The 21,945-nt window shown below is 43.1% G+C and overlaps 1 protein-coding gene across 2 annotated transcripts in view; it reads left to right on the top strand.

Annotated features, from left to right (window-relative positions):
- The window catches only part of sptbn5 (spectrin, beta, non-erythrocytic 5), a 275,567-nt gene that overhangs the window by 203,808 nt on the left and 49,814 nt on the right, over positions 1-21,945 (top strand). For both annotated transcript variants that reach the window (XM_072569378.1, XM_072569377.1), the window contains 3 exons: positions 3,915-3,992; positions 11,252-11,424; positions 19,668-19,758. In XM_072569378.1, the coding sequence (XP_072425479.1) occupies positions 3,915-3,992; positions 11,252-11,424; positions 19,668-19,758 (342 nt within the window). The remainder of the gene's footprint in view (positions 1-3,914; positions 3,993-11,251; positions 11,425-19,667; positions 19,759-21,945) is intronic.

The following is a 21,945-nucleotide window of genomic DNA, read 5'->3' as shown; positions in this document are numbered from 1 at the left end:
ATAGCACTGTCTTATTACTCTACAAAACACTCCTCCAGGCTAACTTAATACTTATGGCTTACATTTTTAAAATTTAATGAAGAGACAGATCCCATTAAAAACATATAATCAAAAAAGAACCCACTCTACTCACTATTATAGATTTACAGCAAGGCTTTACTTAAAACTATTCACTTATCTGTTGCTGTACTGTGGCATCTCCCAAACAGGTTCCTCCAAGATCAGTTGTGAATTTCGCTGTTTGTTAAGTTTTCCTAGACACACTTCGATATCCAGGCGATACATGAATTCAAACAGCAAAGGCAGTAACTGCGCAGATTCACGTCTGTGTCAGTTAGCAATGTGGGTTTGTTTCTCTCTCTCTCTCTCCCTTACAGACCATGAGCTTGCTGCCTTTGTCTGTCTTTCTCTCTTTTAAAAGTGTTGTTGTTTTGACCTTTTTCTTTCAAAGTTCCAAAACAATCACAACAGCATATAAAACAGTAATTGCTGCTCCTGGAATTCAAGGAAATCACCTCCAACACCTAAAATTCCTCAAAAAGGAAGCAGCCTGTTACAGCCAGAAATGTTTCCTGCCTTCCATCTTGGATTACCCAGAATCCTTAGTTTGAGAAAACTAGCACTGCATTCTTTATAAACCCGAGACAAGGTTCCTAGTGAGTGTAATGGAACCTGAGATTACTCAGAGCAAGTAAGTCCTGCTGCAGTCCGAACCTAACTCAGCCAGCAGTTATTCAGAAGTGTTCATTCACAGACTGTCACAGTGGGTTGGCAACTAGTAAATCAACAGTAAATAGTTCCTTGGAATTTTCATTATCAACTTGAGACAACATTGACAATGAAAACTAAAATAATGAAGTTCCAACTGTCAAATCCCAGTTTGAGTATTGGGGATTTCAAACCTGATCTCTATGTTGGTGTTAGGTGTACAAATTCAGCTCCTTGAATTCCTCCTCTGTTAATAAGGCTGACTTGATTGTAACCTCAAATCCGTAATCCCAACTACCTCAATGACCTATCACTCTCTGGCTTATCAAGAAATTTCTGCCTTAAAAATATTCAAGAACTCTGCTTCTACTGCCTTCTCAGGAAGAATGTTCCAACGAGTCATGAGTCTCTGAGAGAAACAAAATTCACTCAGTCTCTGTTTTCAATGGACAATCCTTAAGTTTTAAAAGTGACCCTGGTTCTAGATCCCCCAGCTAGAAGAAACATCCTTTCCACATCTACCCAGTCAGGTCCCCTTAGGATCTTAAATGTTTCAATGAAGTCACCGCTTGTTGTTCTAAACTCCAGCAGATACAGGGCTAGCCTGACCAACCTTTCCTCAGAAGACTACATCCCATTCCAGGTATAAGTCTTTAAGTCTTCTCTGAACTGCTTCTAACATATTTACATGCATGTTAAGTAAGGAGACCAATACTGTACACAGTACTCCAGATGTGGTCTCACCAGAGCCCTACATAACTGAAGCATAACCTCCCCACTTTTATATTCAATTCCCTATGTAATGATAACGTTCTAGTAGCTTTCCTGGATTACTTGTATTACCTGCATGCTAACCTTTTTCATTTCATGCATAAGGCAACCTAGATTCCTCTGTAATTCAGAGTTCTACAATCACTCACAATTTAGAAAATATGCTTCTATTTCAATTTATCCTGCCAAAATGGGCAAGTTCAAATTTTCCCACATTTATAGTATTTGCTACATCTTTGCCCTATCACATCACTTACTTTCCTATCTACCTTTGTGTTAAGCAAATTTGGGAACCATACCTTCCCCTACCTTGAGGTCCAATCTTCTATCCACACCAGTATATTATCCCCTGCACAGTGAGCTTTTATTTTCCATAGTAACCTTTGATGTGGTACTTTATCTAATTCCTTCTGGAAATCTACATACATTACATCCACTGGTTCCCCTTTATTTACATCTTCAAAGAGCTCACATAGATTGTTTAAAAGTGATTTTCCCTTGATAAAACCATGTTGACTTTGCTTGATTATCTTGAATTTAACCAAGTGTCTGGCTATAGGTATAATAATATTTTCTAAAATATTTTCTATGACAGATGTAAAGTTAACTTGCCTGTAGTTTCTTGCTTTTTATCTTTCTCCCACTTTCATTAGAGGAGTTACATTCATTATCTTCTAGTCTGACAGGACTGTCCTAAATCAAGGGGATTTTGGGTAATTAAAACCAATGCATCAACTATCTCACCAGCTACTTTGATTAAGACCCTACGAGGAAGTCCATCTAGATGCAGGCACGTTTCAGCCCACAGTCTCAATCACTTACTCAGTATCACTTCTCTGGCAATTGTGATTTTCCTGAGTTCTCCACTACCTCACTTCCATTTCCTGTTTTATTGCTGTTTTTCTTGGCACTTACTTGCATCCTATATGATGAAGACTGATGTAAGATACCTCTTCAATTTATTTGTTATTTCCTTCTTTTCCACTATTCATTCTACAATCTAATTATTGTAGGACTAGTGCTTCCTTTGTTAACTATTTTTTAAAATCTTTATAGCAACTCTTAGTATTTGTGTTTATATTTCTGGCTAGCTTTCTCACATACTTTAATTCCTCCCCCTCCCCACTTTACCCCTTTATTCATGTGTAGGTCATTTTTTGGCTTTCTTTTATATTCTGTCCAATCTTCTATCCTTTCATTCGTCTTTGCACAATTGTACATCATTTTTAACCTTTTTAGCTGACAACAAGTGGTGTGTCTGCCCCTTGAAATTATGAAATGTGCCTGTGCTGGACATTCTGAAATATCCGCTTAAATTTTCCAGAGCATCTATAAACTTTTACCCTGGTTTGTTAGTCACCTTAGCCAGCTCTGCTTTCATGCCCTCAATTATCCTTATTTAAGTTTCAAAAATAGTATATGATCACTGCTACCTATGGTGCCTTCACAATGAGATACTTAATCCTGTCTAATTGCATAATACCAGGTTTGGTATAGCCTGTTCTCTGGTCACCCTTATGTCAATTTGCATATGGCTCAGGTAATAATGCAGAGATTATGACTTTTAAAGTCTTGCTTCTTAATTTGCTGCCTACCTCCTCATATTGACTGCAAAATCACCCACTTTTTCATATCATACTCCATACTTGAGTGCACATGACAATAAAATCTAAATCTAAATCCGATCCAAATCAGTGGGTCAGTGGTTAGCACTGCGGCCTCACAGCTCTAGGAACCCAGGTTTGATTCCAGCCTTGGGTAGCGTTTGTACATTCTCCCCGTGTCTGCGTGAGTTTCCTCCAGATGCTCTAGTTTCCCCCCACAGTCCAAAGATGTGCAGGTTAGGTGGATTGACTATGCTAAATTGTCCATAGTGTCTAGGGATGTGCAGGCTTGGTGGGTTAGCCATGGAAAATGCAGGGTTACAGGGAATAGGGAGTAGGAGGTTGGGTCTGGGTGGGATGCTGTTTGGAGAGTCAGTGTGGACTTAATGGGCCAAATGGCCTGCTTCCACAGTGCAGGGATTCTATGATGATGATCTTAAATGGTGCAGATTAGATTAGATTCCCTATAGCGCGGAAACAGGCCCTTCGGCCCAACCAGTCCACACCAACCCTCCGAAGAGTAACCCACCCAAACCCATTTCCCTCTGACTAATGCACCTAACATTATGGGCAATTTAGCATGGCCAATTCACCTAACCTGCACGTCTTTGGACTGTGGGAGGAAACCGGAGCACCAAGAGGAAATCCACACAGACACAGGCAGAATGTGCAAACTCCAGTCACCCAAGGCTGGAATCGAACCTGGGACCCTGGTGCAGTGAGACAGCAGTGCTAACCACTGAGCCACCATGCCGTGCATTTGAGTCTTGCTGCACCAGACATGCTCCCATGTCCCAGCTTGTCATGTGGTGAAACTTTTGTGTGTTGCAGGTATTCTATGGTTACGTGGAGCAGAGTGAGAGCTGGCTCAGCAACAAGGAGGTGTTCCTGGCTAATGAAGATAAAGGGGTAGGTTTCTCATTGCTAAACAGCAACTTCACCAGTTTGGACAAGGGGCAGGTAGTGGACACCCCATGCATGGGAAAGGCAAGATGACTTTGTGCAGCCAAATTATTCTTTGTTTTCTTTTATAAAATTTGTGATGATTAGGATTAAAGCTGCTAGATCCTGGAAATGCATGATTCCCGATTCAGACACCCAATGGGACATTACTTTTCCTGTAAGTGTGTGGGTGGTAATCCCTCAGAATGAGGATGACACTTGCTCATGCAGGAACCTATATGTGCAATCTGTTAACATGTGCTGAAGGTACCACACGCTTCTGCATGTCATTGAAATTCTTCTACATTTACTACATTTTCTTTTTATTCATTCACAGAATGAGGGTGTCGCTGTCTAGGTTAACATTTATTGCCCAGGGGGGCAGGTAAGAGCCAACTACATTGCTGTGGGTCTAGAGTAATGTGTAGGCCAGACCAGGGCAGCTTCCTTCCCTCAAGGACATAAGTGAACCAAATGGGTTTTTTCCAACAATGGATTCGTGGTCATTATTAGACTCTTAATTCCAGATGTTTATCGAATTCAAATTCCACCATCTGTCATGGCCGAATTTGAAACCAGGTTGCCAGGACATTACATGGGTCTCTGGATTAACAGTCCTTCAATAATACCACTTGACCGTCATCTCCCCAGGTTTACCACCTGCCCTAAGGCCTCTTGGGAGGATTTTGAGATGAACAATTAACTTGTTTCATCGAATTATAACTTGCCTTCCACAGCCATTAGAGGTGAGGATACTGTGTGCCACACAACCTCCCCACTGCAGGAATAGTATTGGTTATGTCGATTAGTGAGTAAAACTGGGTGCCAAAGGGGCAGGAGGCCCAAGTTTATCAACATAACCAGGTCGATTATGTTAGTGTGTGGGTTCAATGATTCATTGCAGATGGTTTGCTGCTCAGGCCAATGCATGTTCACAGTTAGACTAAGCCAAACAGTTTTTTAATAATACCACTCAAAACAAGTGTTCATCTCTAAATCTTCCCAAGAGGTCTACGGCAGGTGAACTCTCTTTCAAAACCTCCAGACCACACAGGAAATTCAGCCGCAGAGGTGACCAGTCAGAGAAAAGTCACTTGTGTAATGAGAGTGGAGCTGCTGTTTGCTCCAATCAGAGGCAAGGTGTTGTCAGAGGCAACAGAGGTGTGCACACTGTTGATTGGTTCGTGAGTGCTCCAAACCCTGGGGCTGGGGAAGGCGGGGGGAAACAGGTTGTGACTGTTCTGGCAAAATTGCTCCATTTTGCCAGTAGTAGCAGCAGTGGGAGGAGCGACAGCGAGGACCAGGGGCCTGCTGGGAAGGTAAATTTAAAATTATATAAACTTACCTTATGAATCGGCGGACACTGAGCAGGAGCTGGCACAGGACTGCTGAGTAAGTGAAGTAATAAATTTGGGTGGTTGCTTTACCTGAAACGCTATTTAGGTAGTATCTCCCACCCATCCTCCTCCTCTAACCAAAAAAGTGGTTCTGTGCGTGGGATTGGTAAGGTAACAGTTTTTTTTAAATTCTTTATTTTTCTACAGTCTCTTTGGGAATCTAGAATAGTTAGCAGGGATGGTGGTTAGGGCAGTTGAATGTTCCTCCTGCAGAATGAGGGAGGTAAGGGTCACCACCAGTGTCCCTGCTGACTTCATCTGCAGGAAGTGCACCCAACTCCAGCTCCTCAAAACCGCGTTAGGGAACTGGAGCTGGATGAACTTCGGATCGTTTGGGAGGTAGAGTGGGTTATTGAGAGAAGTTACAGGGAGGTAGTCACATCTCAGATGCAAGAAAAAGGCAAATGGGTTACAGTCAGGGGACGGAAAGGGAACAGGCAGGCAGTGCAGGGAACCCCTGTGGCCATTCCCCACAATGGCAAGTATACCATTTTGGATACCTCTGGGGGGAGGGGGATTTACCAGGGTAAGCCATGGGGTACAGGTCTCTGGCACAGAGTCTGTCCCTGTTGCTCAGAAGGGAAGGGGGAAGAGGAGCAGAGCATTAGTTGTTGGGGACTCCATAGTTAGGGGAACAGATAGGAGGTTCTGTGAGAGACTCACGGTTGGTGTGTTGCCTTCCGGGTGCCAGGGTTTGTGATGTCCTGGATTGTGTTTTTGGGATTCTTGAGGGGGAGGGGTAGCAGCCCCAAGTCATGGTCTACATAGGTACTAACAACATGGTAGGAAAAGGGATGGGGATTTAAGGCAGAAATTCAAGGAGCTAGGGTGGAAGCTTAGTGCTAGAACAAACAGAGTTGTTATCGTTGGTTTGTTATTCGTGCCACATACTAGCAAGGTGAGGAATAGGGAGAGAGAGGTGTTGAACACATGGTTACAGGGATGTTGCAGGAGGGAAGGTTTCTGATATCTGGATAATTGGGGCTCATTCTGGGGTAGGTGGGACCTCTGCAAACAGGATGGTCTACACCTGAATCAGAGAGGTACCAATATCCTGGGGGTGGGGTGGTGGGGGGTGTTGGATTTGCTAATGATCTTCAGGAGCGTTTAAATGAATTGAGCAGGGGGATGGGAACCTAAATTGTAGTTCCAGAGTCTAGGAAGTTGAGAGTAGTGAGGTCAGAAATGAGGTTACAAGGTCGTAAGAGTTCACCGGCAAACAGAAAGGTGGTTTGAAGTGGGTCTACTTCAACACCAGGAGCATCCGGAATACGGTAGGTGAACTTATACCATGGGTTGGTACCTGGGATTTCGATGTTGTGGCCATTTCAGAGACATGAATGGAGCAGGGACAGGAATGGTTATTGCAGATTCCGGAATTTAGATGTTTCAGTAAGAACAGAGAAGATGGTAAAAGAGGGGGAGGTGTGGCATTGTTAGTCAAGGACAGTGTTACATTGGCAGAAAGGATGTTTAATGAGGACTTGTCCACTGAGGTAGTGTGGGCTGAGGTTCGAAACAGGAAAAGAGAGGTCACCCTGTTGGGAGTTTTCTATCGGCTTCCAAATAGTTTTAGAGATGTAGAGGAAAGGATTGCAAGAATAATTCTGGATAGGAGTGAGAGTAACAGGGTAGTTGTCATGGGGTCTTTAACTTACCAAATACTGACTGGAAATACCATAGTTCGAGTACTTTAGATGGGTCAGTTTTTGTCCAATGTGTGCAGAAGGACTTCCTAACACAGTATGTAGATAGACCAACAAGAGGTGAGGCCACATTGGATTTGGTACTGGGTAATGAACCTGGCCAGCTGTTAGATTTGGAGGTAGGTGAGCACTTTGGTGATAGCGACCACAATTCGGTTTTGTTTACTTTAGTGATGGAAAGGGATAGGCAGATAATGCAGGGCAAGAGTTATAGCTGGGGGAAAGACAATTATGATGCGATTAATTAGGTAAGATTTAAGATGCATACTGCTGGGAAGGAAACTGCAGGGAATGGGCACAGTTGAAATGTGGAGCTTATTCAAGGAACAGCTACTGTGTCCTTGATAAGTATGTACCGGTCAGGCAGGGAGGAAGTAGTCAAGCAAGGGAGCTAATGGTTTACTAAAGAAGTTGAATCTCTTGTCAAGAGGAAGAAGAAGGCTTATGTTAGGATGAGACGTGAATATTCTATTAGGGCACTTGAAAGTTACAGGTTAGCCAGGAAAGAGAGCTAAGAAGAGCCAGGAGGGGACATGAGAAGTAGTTGGTAGATAGGATCAAGGAATACCCTAAAGCTTAATCAGGAATAAAATAATGACTAGAGTAAGATTAGGGCCAATTAAGGATAATAGTGGGAAGTTGTGCATGGAGTCCAAGGAGATAGGGAAAACGCTTTTCGTCAGTATTCACACTAAAAAAAGACAACATTGTTGAGGAGAATATTGAGATACAGGCTACTAGACTAGGCGGGATTGAGGTTCATAAGGTATTATCAATTCTGGCAAATGTGAAAATGGCTAAGTCCCTTGGGCCTGATGGGATTTATCATTGGATTCTCTGGGAAGTCAGGGAGGAAATTACAGAGCCTTTGGCTTTGATCTTTATGTTGTCAGTCTACAGGAATAATGCCAGAAAACTGGAGGGTAGCAAATGTCCCCTTGTTCAAGAAGGGAAGTAGAGACAGCCCTGGTAATTGTAGACCAGAAAGCCTTACTTCGGTTGTGGGTGAAGTGTTGGGAAAGTTTATAAGAGAAAGGATTTATAATCATCTAGAGATGAATAAGTTGGTTAGGGATCGTCAACACAGTTTTGTGAAGGGTATGTTATGTCTCATAAACCTTATTGAGTCCTTTGAGATGGTGACCAAGTAGGTGGATGAGGGTAAAGCGGTTGATGTGGTGTATATGAACGTCAGTAAGGTGTTGATAAAGTTCTCCATGGCAGGCTATTGCACAAAATATGGAGGCATGGGGTTGAGGGTGATTTAGCCATTTGGATCAGAAATTGGCTAGCTGTAAAGAAAAGAGGGTGGTGGCTAATGAGGAATGTTCATCGTGGAGTTTAGTTATTAGTGGTATACTGTGAGGATCTGTTTTGGGGACACTGCTGTTTGTCATTTTTATAAATGACCTAGATGAGGGCATAGAAAGATGGATTAGTAAATTTGCAGATGACACTAAGGTCGATGGAGTTGTGTATAGTGCTGAAGGATGTTGCAGGTTACAGAGGGACATAGATAAGCTGCAAAGCTGGGCTGAGAGGTGGCAATTGGAGTTTAATGCAGAAAAGTGTGAGGTGATTCACTTTGGAAGGAGCAACAGGAACAGAGTACTGGGCTAATGGTAAGATTCTCGGTAGTGTAGATGAACAGAGAGATCTCAGTGTCCATGTACATAGATCCCTGAAAGTTGCTACCCAGGTTAATAGGGTTGTTAAGAAGGCATACAGTGTGTTAGCTTTTATTGGGAGAGGGATTGAGTTTCAGAGCCATGAGATCATGTTGCAGCTGTACAAAACCCTGGTGTGGCTGCACTTGGAGTATTGCGTACAGTTCTGGGAGGAAGGATGTGGAAGCTTTGGAAAGGTTACAGAGGAGCATTACTAGGATGTTGCCTGGTCTGGAGGGAAGGTCTTGTGAGGAAAGGCTGAGGGACTTGAGGCTGTTTTCGTTAGAGAGAAGAGTTGACTTTATTGAGACATACAAGATAATCAGAGGGTTAGAAAGGGTGGACAGTGAGAGCCTTTTTCCTGGGATGATGATGGCTAGCAGGAGGGCTAAATTGCTAAAGCACGAGCTTTAAATTGAGGGGTGAAAGATATAGGACAGATGTCAGAGATAGTTTCTTTACTTAGAGAGTAGTAGGGATGTGGAACACACTGCCTGCAACAGTAGTAGACTCGCCAACTTTAAGGACATTTAAATGGTCATTGTATAGACATATTGATGAGAATGGAATAGTGTAGGTTAGATGGGCTTCAGACTGGTTCCATAGGTCGGCGCAACAGGGAGGGCCGAAGGGCCTGCACTACGCTGTAATGTTCTATGTTCTATGGAGGAGCAATGAGCAAGGGTAGACAAGAAAACAGCTGTCTAACTGGAAGTGAGGGTGGGAGGAGGAGAAGGAGAGGATGAAGCTTAAATCCCAGGGGGGAGAGAGAGGGAAAAGAACCTGCCAGGAGAAGGTTGAGTTCTGGAGAGCGGAGGATGTGACAAGAGGCTACACGTGGGTGGAGGTTGCAAAGGAGAGGGAAAGTCTATAAAGGAGAAAAGGAAAGGCTACAAGAGTTGGGGAACAGAGCAACATGGGTGGGTGAGAGAGGTAGATTACAATAGGGGGAGTGGGAGGCTGCAATAAGGAAATACTCAGCCATTCAAGATCCAGAAAAACTTGAGCTCACTGAAGTCATGAACTTATTGGAAATTAACATGGAATCTTGTGAGGATCCAAAAGTTCAGGAAGTATTGTTGGAGGGAAAAGGTGATATGGGTGCTCTCGGAATGAACACTGCCAGTTGTTAAATTGAAATCTGAGATTGAGATTTGATATGCAATAAAAAAGTTAAATGCATTGCAGATCTTCCAGTTTTGTCTAAGTCTAAGTGGTATTATCATTTCAACTATTAATCCAGAGACCAAGGTATTGCTCTGGGTTGGAAACATGCCATTGCAAATAAACTTTTAAAAACCTGGGATTATGAGTCCAATTATAACCATAAAACTGATATCGATTGAATGAAATCTGCTGTCCTTGCCTGGCCTACACGTGACTCCAGACCCACAGCAGTGTGGTTGAATCTTAACCATCCTCTGGGAATTAGGGATGAACAAGAAATGCTGGACCAGCCAGTGATGCCCACATCCTGCGAATGGAGAAAAGCTATATAATGGAGATCTATCGGTCTGTTTAGGGTGTATTTTTTAATGTATCAGTAATTTTGAAAAAAACACACTTTTGATAACTTATACCCATTGTCTTGTGCCAAACTATATGCCAAGGTGTTTAAGGAATCAATGTGGCACGGTGGCTCAGTGGTTAGCACTGCTACCTCACAGTGCCAGGGACCAGGTTTCAATTCCAGCCTTGGGCGAGTGTCTGTGTGGAGTTTGCACGTTCTCCCCGTGTCTGCATAGGTTTCCTCTGGGTGCTCCGGTTTCCTCCCACAGAGCAAAGATGTGCAGGTTAGGTGAATTGGCCATGCTAAATTGTCCAGTGTTCAGGGGTGTGTAGGTTAGGTGCATTAGTCAGGGGTAAATGCAGAGTAATTGGGTAGGACAATAAATCTGGGTGGGTTGCTGTTCAGAGGTTCGGTGTGGACTTGTTGGGCCAAATGGGATGTAAAGGGTAGGTGTATTATTCAGGAGAAATGTAAGGTAATGGGTCGAAGTGGGATACTCTTCGGAGAGGCGGTGTGGACTTGTTGGGCCAAAGGGCCTGTTTCCACACTGTAGGAATTCTAATTCTTTTGTGTTGTGACTTTAAGTTGAATGGATATTGATGAATTCTTCTAATTCAGTTTTTGAATTGAAATGCCCAAGATGTCAATATAAATATAGGAGGCATTGTTAGTAAGTGGCCACATTATCTAATGGATGTGTTAGCAAAAGCTAAAAATAATTACCCCTGAAAACCAAAAGGTAGCCCCCAAAAATCAAAGGGTAGCTCTCAGTAAAATTTAGAGATCTCAAAAGATAATAGTTTGTGGCTGGCTCCAGCCTGCAGAAAAAAATAAACAATTGAAATTGAGCCAGAAAGTGTCCTCAACGGAGTCCCAGATTTTGTTTCAATGTTCTGAAAACCTGTAAAACCGAATTCTGAGAGTTGGTTTTATTGCCGCATTCTAGGATTCCCTGACGAGTGTGGAGAATTTACAGCACAAGCTTGAGCAGTTTCTAAAAACAGTGGAAGCTCAGATGGAAAAGGTGAACCTGATGGAGAGATTTGCATTACAGCTGGAGCAGAATAACCATTCTGACTGTGCTCAGGTCATCCTCAAGTGCCAAGCTGTTCTGCAAAGGTATCACATCGATACATATTCTGTTAAGAATGTTCATGAGCTTGTTACTGCAACGCTATGCTATTTATCAGACTCAAAACACTGACTCTGTCTCTGTGTCTCCACTGATGCTGCCAGATCTACTGACCTTCTCCAGCACTTTTGTGTTTATATCTGTCATCCCCTTTGATACAGACTCTTTCAGGACCAAGCTCTTTACTGAGTTAACCGATCTCACTTTAGTCACAATGACTGGTCTGCTTGTCTGTGCTCCCCCCAACTCCCAAGTTGGACAAAAGACCAGGATCGTGGAAATATTAAACAGTGGGATGTCATTATAAGATCAAGGCCCGTGAAATAGTGTATTATTGTAGGATAATATTGATCATTGTGTTATTACAGAGATATCAAATGATCGAAGGGCTTATGCCTGAAACGTCGATTCTCCTGCTTCTCGGATGCTGCCTGACCTGCTGCGCTTTTCCAGCACCACACTCTTTGACTCTGATCTCCAGCATCTGCAGCCCTCACTTTCTCCTATCAAATAATTGTGTCTTATTGCATGGAGATATTAGTCTGTGGGTTACTGTATTAGGATCAGACATAGTCTAGGGTTATTTCAGGATCATGGGGGGTATTAAATAGTGGAGAATTGTTACAGGACCACATAATTATTTGGGTGTTTGTTATGAGATCCAGAGGGATATTAAATAATGGGGTAATATTACAGGATCCTGGGATAGTACATTGGGATATTAATACAGAATCATGAGAATATCAGATACTGGGGTACTTGACAGGATCATAGGAATATTAAACAGTAGGGTATTATTATAGGATTATGGCTGCATTAAACAATACAGTTTTATTATAGACCCATGGAGTTATCACATCGTTGGGTTTTATTGCAGTATCACAATGACATTAAACAGTGGGATGTTATTACAGGTTCAGAAAGATATGAAATAGTTGAGAATTACAGGATCATAGTGATATTAAATATTGAGCATCTGTTTATTACAGGACTTTAGTGCTACTAAATTTGGGTTATATTACAGGATCATATGGATTTTTAACATTAGGATATTATTGGAGTATCAGAGATTTGAAATAGGTCAATATTACAGAATCCTGGCGATATTAATCATTGGGTTATTATTACAGGGTCTGAGAGATAAGAAACTGATGGGGAATTTTACACGATCGGGGAATATGAAATAGTGGGTGTTATTACAGGATTAATGAGATATTAAACAGAGTGCTGTCCCAGGATCATAGCAATATTAAAATTATGAAGTACTATTACAGAGTCATTTGGTGGTTTGAAATAATGGGATATTATTGTAGCATCATAGTGATATGAAACAGTAGATGTTATTAAAGGATCGTAGATGTTTGAAATTGAGATATTATTACAGGATTATGGTGATATGAAATAATTGGGTATTATTTTATGCAATTACATGTCACTTTGCAGAATGATAGGAATAGAAATGTACCAGTCAGTCCCTTGAGTCTGTTTCACCATTTAATTTATGCCAAGTCAGATCTTTTCCTTAATTCCATCCAACTAGATTGGTTCCATACCTCTGAATACCCTATCTGTTAGATATAGTACCAATCAATCTCATGATGAAATCCCTCTGACTCTGAGCCTGAACTTCTTTCTGGATGTCAGGGTGCAGATTTCCTCTAATCTTTGTGAGAACACGTGCTTCCTGACACCACCCTCAAACAGCTTGGCTCTAGTTTTGAGATCACGTCCCTTCCTTTGATTCTCTGACCAAAGGAAATAGATTTAAACTACGCTGATTACATTGTTTAATCATCTTAAACACCGTACAGAGATCACCCTTAATCTTGTACTTTCAGTAGAACACAAACCTAATCAATGCAATCTCTCTTACTGTTTGAATATTGTAATAAACACGGAGAGAGTATGATTTTTCTTCAGAATTAGGGTTCTAGCCAGTCACTCCAGATGTGGCTTAGCTGCATCTGAAATCACTCCAGGTATGGTCGAACTGGCACTGAAATTGCTCACGGTGTAGCCTACGCTGGGACTGAAATCACTCCAGATGTAGTCCAACTGGAAACTAAATTCCTCCAGATGTTGTCTAAACTGGAATTGAAACAAGTCCAGATGTGGTCTGATTGGAACTGAAATTGGTCCAGGTATGGTCTAAACTGGAACTGAAATCTCTCCAGATGTGGCCTAAGCTGGTACTGAAATCATTCCAGATGCAGTCTGCATTATTCAACTGCACCATAATTTCTACATCTTTGCATTCTAGGCCTCTCGAGATAATGTCGTGTTTTAGTTGCCTTTCCAATTACTTTTTCCACTACCTTTTGTGATTTCTGTACGTGGGCCTCTCGACCCCTCCGTTCCTCCACAGTTCCCAGAATTCTACCTTTAGAAAATATTCTGAACTATTTTTCCAAGACTCAGCATAGATGATCACCTCCCCCCCCCCCCCCCACTAAATTCCATTTGCCACAGTTCTGCCCACTCCTTTTCCTACTCCGATCTACAATGTTAGTTGTACCACCTAACTCAGCATATACAGCTTTCCACTACATCTTCCAATCCATTTATAAATATAGTCGAAGATTGAGGTGCCAGAGCAGGGGATAGCCCGCCTGCTGATGGGTGGCATGGTGGCTGAGTGGTTAGCACTACTGCCTCATAGTGCCAGAGACCCAGGTTCAATTCCAACCTCGGGCGACTGACTGTGTGGAGTTGGATATTCTCCCCATGTCAGCGTAGGTTTCCTCCCATAAACCAAAGATGTGCAGGTTAGGTGAACTGGCCATGCTAAATTGCCTGTAGTGTTCAGGGGTTTGTAGGTTAGATGCATTAGTCAGGGGTAAATGCAGAATAATAGGGTAGGGCAATAGATCTGGGTGGGTTGCTGTTCAGAGGTTCGGTGTGGACTTGTTGGGCCAAATGGCCTGTTTTCACACTGTAGGGATTCTATGATACACAGATCATTTATTCTTACTCTCTGGGCCTTCACCCATGTCAGTAGGTTGTGAAGAGTTGCTCAGAGGTACAGAAGTTAAATATTTGTTAAAAGGAGATATAAAGTTGAGGCTTTTCACCTTTCATTCATCAGGACATCGAGGGCAAGAAACAAACTTGAACAAAGGGTCAAGGATTCTGGGTAATCCAAGATGGAGGACAGGAAAAGTTTCTGGCTGTAACAGGCTGCTCCTTTTTTTTTGAAGTATTTTAGGTGCTGGAGGTGATTTCCTCAATTCCAGGAGCAGCAATTACTGTTTTATATGCTGTTACATTGTTTTGAAACTTTGGAGAAAGAAAAAGTCAAAACAACGGCACTTTTAAAAGGGAGAGAGACAGGCAAAGGAAGCACATGGTCAGGTCAGTACATGAGAGAGAGAGAGAGAACCCCACATTGCTAACTGACACAGCAGTGAACCTGCGCAGTTACTGCCTTTGCTGTTGAATTTATGTATCGCTGGACATCGGAGTGCGTCTGGGAAAATTAACAAATAGTGAAATTCACAAGTGATCTTGGAGGAAACTGTTGGGGAGAGGTCACAGCACAGAAACAGATAAGTGAATATTTTTAAGTATAGCCTTGCTGTAAATCTACAACAGTGAGTAGAGTGGGTTCTTTCTTGTTTGATTATATGTTTTATTTGAGATATGTCTCTTGATTAACTTTAAAATACAAGCGATAAGTATTAAGTTAGCCTGGAGCAGTGTTTTGTAGAGGAATAATACAGTGCTATTTTCTGGGCCTGTAGATTGAAAGAAGCAAAAATGGCCCTTAGTAGAGTGAAATGCTCTTCTTGTCAAATGTAGGAGTTTAGTGAGAGTTGACGTGTTACTGAGGATTATATCTGCAATAAATGCTGTTGGTTGCAAATCCGATCAGATTGAATGGATCAGCTGGAGCAACAGCTAGAGGAAATGAGGAATTTACAAGAGCAAGGGGGTGTGATGGATGGCACTTATAGGATGGGAGAAAAGCTGCAGATACAGTTACATAGATGGGTTAACTCCAGGAAAGGTAAAACCAGTAGGCAGGTGGTGCAGGAGTCTTCTGTGGCTATCCCCATTTCAAACAAGTATGTTTGTTTTGGAAAATGTAGGGGGTGATGGATTCTCAGGGGAATGTAGCACCAACAGCCAAGTTTCTGTTATTGAGACTGGCTCTAATGTAATGAGGGGTACATCGAGTTCCAAGCGATCGATTGTGTAAGGGGATTCTCTACTCCAAGGCACAGATAGCCGTTTCTGTGGGCAGCAGCAAAAAATCAGAATGGTGTATTGCCTCCCTAGTGCCAGGAGCAAGGATGTCTCAGAGAGGGTGCAGAATGTTCTCAAGGGACCGGAGCCAGCAGGAGGTCATTGTACACATTGGAACCAACAACATAGGAAAGGAAAAGGATGAGATTCTGAAAGGAGAAGACAGAAAGTTAGGCACAAATTTAAAAAGGAGGTCCTCGAAGGTAGTAATATCTGGATTACTCCCAGTGCTATCAGCTAGTGAGGGCAGGAATAGGAGAATAGAGCTAATGAATACATGGCTGAGGAGCTGGTGTATGGGAGAAGGATGCACATTTTTGGATCATTGGAATCTCTTCTAGGGTAGAAGTGACCTGTACAAGAAGGATGGATTGCACCTAAATTGGAAGGGGACTAATATACTCGCAGGGAGGTTTGCCAGAGCTGCTCGGGAGGGGAGGTGAGGGGTGGGGAACACGAGGAAAGAGATCAATCTGAGATTGGTACAGTTGAGATCAGAAGTGAGTCAAACAGTCAGGGCAGGCAGGGGCAAAGAAGAGAACAAGGTAGGACTGATAAATTAAACTGCATTTATTTCAATGCAAGAGGCCTAACAAGGAAGGCAAATGAACTCAGGGCATGGTTAGCAATTACCGAAATATGGCTCAGGGATGGACACAACTGGCAGCTGAATGTTCCACGATACAAATGCTACAGGAAGGATAGAAAGGGAGGAAAGAGAGGAGGGGGGTGGCATTTTTGATAAGGAATAGCATTACAGCTGTGCTGAGGGAGGATATTCCCAGAAATACATCCAGGGAAGTTATTTGGTAGAACTGAGAAATAAGAAAGGGATGATCACCTTATTGGGATTGTATTATAGACCTCCTAATAGTCAGAGGGAAATTGAGAAACAAATTTGTAAGGAGATTTCAGTTATCTGTAAGAATAATTGGGTGGTTATGGTAGAGGATTTTAACTTGCCAAACATAGACTGGGACTGCCATAGTGTTAAGGGTTTAGATGGAGAGGAATTTGTTAAGTGTGTACAAGAAAATTTTCTGATTCTTTATTTGGATGTACCTAGTAGAGAAGGTGCAAAAGTTTACCTACTCTTGGGAAATAAGGCAGGGAGGCGACGGAAGTGTCAGTGAGGGAGCACTTTGGGGCCAGCGACAATAATTCGATTAGTTTTAAGATAGTGATGGAAAAGGATAGACCAGATCTAACAGTTGAAGTTCTAAATGGGAGGAAGGCTAATTTTGATGGTATTAGTCAGGAACTTTCAAAAGCTAATTGGGGCAGATGTTCGCAGGTAAAGGGATGGCTGGAAAATGGGAAGCCTTCTTAAATGAGATAACGAGCATCCAGAGAAAGTATATTCCTGTCAGGGTGAAAGGAAAGGTTGGTAGGTCGAGGGAATGCTGAATGACTAGAGAAATTGAGGGTTTTATTCAGAAAAAGAAGGAAGCAATGTCAGGTATAGACAGGATAGATTGAGTGAATCCTTAGAAGAGTATAAAGGCAGTAGGAGTATACTTAAGAGGGAAATCAGGAGGGCAAAAAAGGGGGCATGAGATAGCTTTGGCAAATAGGGTTAAGGAGAACCCAAAAGGTTTTTACAAATTTATTAAGAACAAAAGGGTAACTAGGGAGTGAATAGGGCCCCTCAAAGATCAGTAAGGCAGCCTTTGTGTGGAGCCGCAGGAGGTGGGGGAGATGCTAAACAAGTATTTTGCATCAGTGTTTACTGTGGAAAAGGACATGGAAGATATAGAATGTGGGGAAATAGATGGTGACATCTTGAAAAATTATTTCCATATTACAGAGGAGGAAGTGCTGGATGTCTTGAAATGCATAAAAGTGGATAGATCCCCAGGACCTTATTAGATGTACTCTCCAACTCTGCGGGAAGCTAGGGAGGTGATTGCTGGGACTCTTGCTGAGATATTTGTATCATCGATAGTCACAGGCGAGGTGCCGAAAGACTGGAGGTTGGCAAACGTGGTGCCACTGTTTAAGAAGGGTGGTAAGGACAAGCCAGGGGACTATAGACCTTGAGCCTGACGTCGGTGGTGGGCAAGTTGTTGGAGGAGTCCTGAGGGACAGGACATACGTGGATTTGGAAAGGCAAGGACTGATCTGTATGGATTTAAGTAAGGTGTTCGACAAGGTTTCCCATGGGACACTGGTTAGAAAGGTTAGATCTCATGGAATACAGGGAGAGCTAGCCATTTGGATACAGAACTGGCTCAAAGGTAGGGTGCTGGTGGAGGGTTGTTTTTCAGACTGGAGGCCTGTGACCAGTGGAGTGCCACAAGGATCAGTGCTGGGTGCAGTACTTTTCGTCATTTATATAAATTATTTGGATGTGAGTATAAGAGGTACAGTTAGTAAGTTTGCAGATGACACCAAAATTGGAGGCGTAGTGGCCAGCAAAGAAGGTTACCTCAGATTACAACAGGATCTTGACCAGATGGGAAATGGGCTGAGAAGTGGCAGATGGAGTTTAATTTAGATAAATGTGAAGTACGGCATTTTGGGAAAGCAAATCTTAGCAGGACTTATACACTTAATGGTAAGGTCCTAGGGAGTGTTGCTGAACAAAGAGACCTTGGAGTGCAGGTTCATAGCTCCTTGAAAGTGGAGTCGCAGGTAGATAGGATAGTGAAGAAGGCATTTGGTATGCTTTCTTTTATTAGTCAAAGTATTGAGTACAGGAGTTGGGAGGTCATGTTGCAGCTGTACAGGACATTGGTTAGGCCACTTTTGGAATATTGCATGCAATTCTAGTCTCCTTCCTATCAGAAGGATGTTGTGAACTTGAAAGTGTTCAGAAAAGATTCACAAGGATGTTGCCAGGATTGGAGGATTTCAGCTATAAGGAGAGGTTGAATAGACTGGGGCTGTTTTCCCTAGAGCAGCAGAGGCTGAGGGGTGACCTTATAGAGGTTTACAAAATTATGAGGGGCATGGATAGGATAAATAGACAAAGTCTTTTCCCTGGAGTGGGGGAGTCCAGAACTAGAGGGAATAGGTTTAGGGTGAGTGGGGAACAATATAAAAGAGACCTTACGGGCAACTTTTTCACGCAGAGGGTGGTACGTGTATGGAATGAGCTGCCAGAGGAAGTGGTGGAGGCTGGGACAATTGCAACATTTAAAAGGCATCTGGATGGGTATATGAATAGGATGGGTTTGGAGGGATATGGGCCGGGTGCTGGCAAGTGGGACTAGATTAGATTGGGATATCTGGCTGGCATGGATGAGTTGGACCGAAGGGTCTGTTTCCATGCTGTACATCTCTATAACTCTATGATTACTATAGCATGTGAAGAAAGTGAATGGGTTGGGCTATTGTTGGTGTGGAGCTGTTATTGTTATAACTTGGACTTGCAGTGTGATGCCTTTGCATCTGCTTGAAGCTACATCTGTGAACTCACTGTTTTTTATTGTCAGAAGAAGTTGTACATACGATGCACCTTTGGAGGTAAAAAGAAACATGGAAAATTCCGAACTCTGCTGCATTCCCATGGCAACGCCCTCACCAGGGTTAACTTGCCTGGGCTGAGAAACTAAGATTGCCATTTAATTGTCCCTGTTGTATCTCTATATTAACATTGACCCAACATGACCACCCTCTCCTCACATTCAGTAAATTAGTGATCCTTTCTTCAAGACTATTTCTTGTTCCTAATTCCAATGAGTACAAGATACAAAGCTTTGCCTTGCAGTTTCCATGTAACAATGTTATCTAGCTTGTGTCCAATTCCCTATGTTCTTGTGTTTTTTTTATGCATTGTGCCTGATAGGAAAGAACTCCGCAGAAAGAGCTGTTCCCTCAGGAGATTAGTGAGTTCCTGTTGAGAGTGTGCAGGCAGTGTGTACAACAGCCTCCTCGTTCCATTCTCACTACTTTTCCATCAACAGTTATGTGTCTGGCTGTTGACATTTTCCATGCACTCTCACCCTGCAGTATCTATCTTTTTATTGATATTATCTCTTAGAAAACAGAAGTTGCTGGAAAACTGTGAGGAGCGCAGGAGGATCCTGGATCAGTCCAAACAGCTGCAGATGTTCCTGAGAAGTTCGTATGAGGTAAGAGGCCCCGTCACACTGCAAGTAGAGTACCAGCTCGTACCAGACCCTGTCGGTAAACCAGATCATACCAGACCCTGTCGGTAAACCAGATCATACCAGACCCGGTCAGTAAACCAGATCATACCAGACCCTGTCAGTAAACCAGATCATACCAGCCCCTGTCGGTAAACCAGATCATACCAGACCCGGTCAGTAAACCAGATCATACCAGACCCGGTCAGTAAACCAGATCATACCAGACCCTGTCAGTAAACCAGATCATACCAGACCCGGTCAGTAAACCAGATCATACCAGACCCTGTCGGTAAACCAGATCATACCAGACCCTGTCGGTAAACCAGATCATACCAGACCCGGTCGGTAAACCAGATCATACCAGACCCTGTCGGTAAACCAGATCATACCAGACCCTGTCTGTAAACCAGATCATACCAGACCCTGTCGGTAAACCAGATCATACCAGACCCGGTCAGCAAACCAGATCATACCAGACCCGGTCGGTAAACCAGATCATACCAGACCCGGTCAGCAAACCAGATCATACCAGACCCGGTCGGTAAACCAGATCATACCAGACCCGGTCAGCAAACCAGATCATACCAGACCCTGTCGGTAAACCAGATCATACCAGACCCGGTCAGCAAACCAGATCATACCAGACCCGGTCGGCAAACCAGATCATACCAGACCCTGTCGGTAAACCAGATCATACCAGACCCTGTCAGTAAACCAGATCATACCAGACCCGGTCGGTAAACCAGATCATACCAGACCCTGTCGGTAAACCAGATCATACCAGACCCTGTCTGTAAACCAGATCATACCAGACCCTGTCAGTAAACCAGATCATACCAGACCCGGTCAGCAAACCAGATCATACCAGACCCGGTCGGTAAACCAGATCATACCAGACCCGGTCAGCAAACCAGATCATACCAGACCCGGTCAGCAAACCAGATCATACCAGACCCTGTCGGTAAACCAGATCATACCAGACCCTGTCAGTAAACCAGATCATACCAGACCCGGTCAGCAAACCAGATCATACCAGACCCTGTCGGTAAACCAGATCATACCAGACCCTGTCAGTAAACCAGATCATACCAGACCCTGTCGGTAAACCAGATCGTACCAGACCCTGTCAGCAAACCAGATCATACCAGACCCTGTCAGTAAACCAGCTCGTACCAGACCCTGTCGGTAAACCAGATCGTACCTGACCCTGTCGGTAAACCAGGTCATACCAGACCCTGTCGGTAAACCAGATCATACCAGACCCTGTTAAGAAATCAAATCATTTTACTTACAAATTTTATATTACATTGTTTATTCAAAGAGAGATTGTTGGAAGGATTGTTTCCTTCAAATGACCAACAATTGATTGCCCATCCACCTGTTTTGGTTTTTGAAATCCTTTGATGGAAAGGGAAGATTTTTGGATTCACATTCTCCTCTGTAAGCTACAATGTGGATACCTCAGGCCAGTCAGTACCTGCCTGCTAGCTTCTAAAATCACTCTTGTTCCAAAAGGAGGGCAGAATCATTTTGAGTGAGAGGAGTAGATGATTATATTTTAACCAGAGGGCACGGTAACCTTGAACTGTAACAGTGGACTCCTGAACTGTGATTCCCTTGTAAATTAACAGTGACCTTACACTGTGTTTATAATAGTCAAGAGCTGCTGCCTCAGCGAGGGGCAAGAGAGTGTGCTAGAGGTCTATCTCTACAATCCTATAGCAATTCACATAAGACGCTATTTTCTCTTTGTCCTTCCATAGGATGTGGGTATCGCTGGCGTGGCCAGCATTTGGTGCCCATTCCTAATTGCCCTTGAACTCACTGACTTTTCGACCCGTTTCAGAGAGGGCAGTTCAGAGTCAACTGCAATGCAGTGGGCCTGGAGTCACATGTAGGTCAGACCCAGTATGGACAGCAAATTTCCTTCCATAAAGGATATTATTGAACCAGATGGGTCTTTTTGAGAATTGATGATGATTTCACGGTCCCCATCACTGATGCCTAATTGTCAGTTATAAGATTTACTCACGGTGTTTGAATGTGGGAAGAACACATGGTAGGATTTGAACCTGTGGCCCCAGAACATCATTCGACCAGAGAAATTACCACGTTGTAATGCCTACTGCGGTGTAGGAGATGTGCTGCCTATTTTGCAGAGATGGCCCT

The sequence above is a fragment of the Chiloscyllium punctatum genome, chromosome 4 (genome assembly GCF_047496795.1).
Source record: "Chiloscyllium punctatum isolate Juve2018m chromosome 4, sChiPun1.3, whole genome shotgun sequence".
Taxonomy (NCBI): Eukaryota; Metazoa; Chordata; class Chondrichthyes; order Orectolobiformes; family Hemiscylliidae; genus Chiloscyllium; species Chiloscyllium punctatum.
The sequence above is the reverse complement of the archived record's forward strand: the minus strand, read 5'-3'. Positions and strand labels throughout refer to the sequence as shown.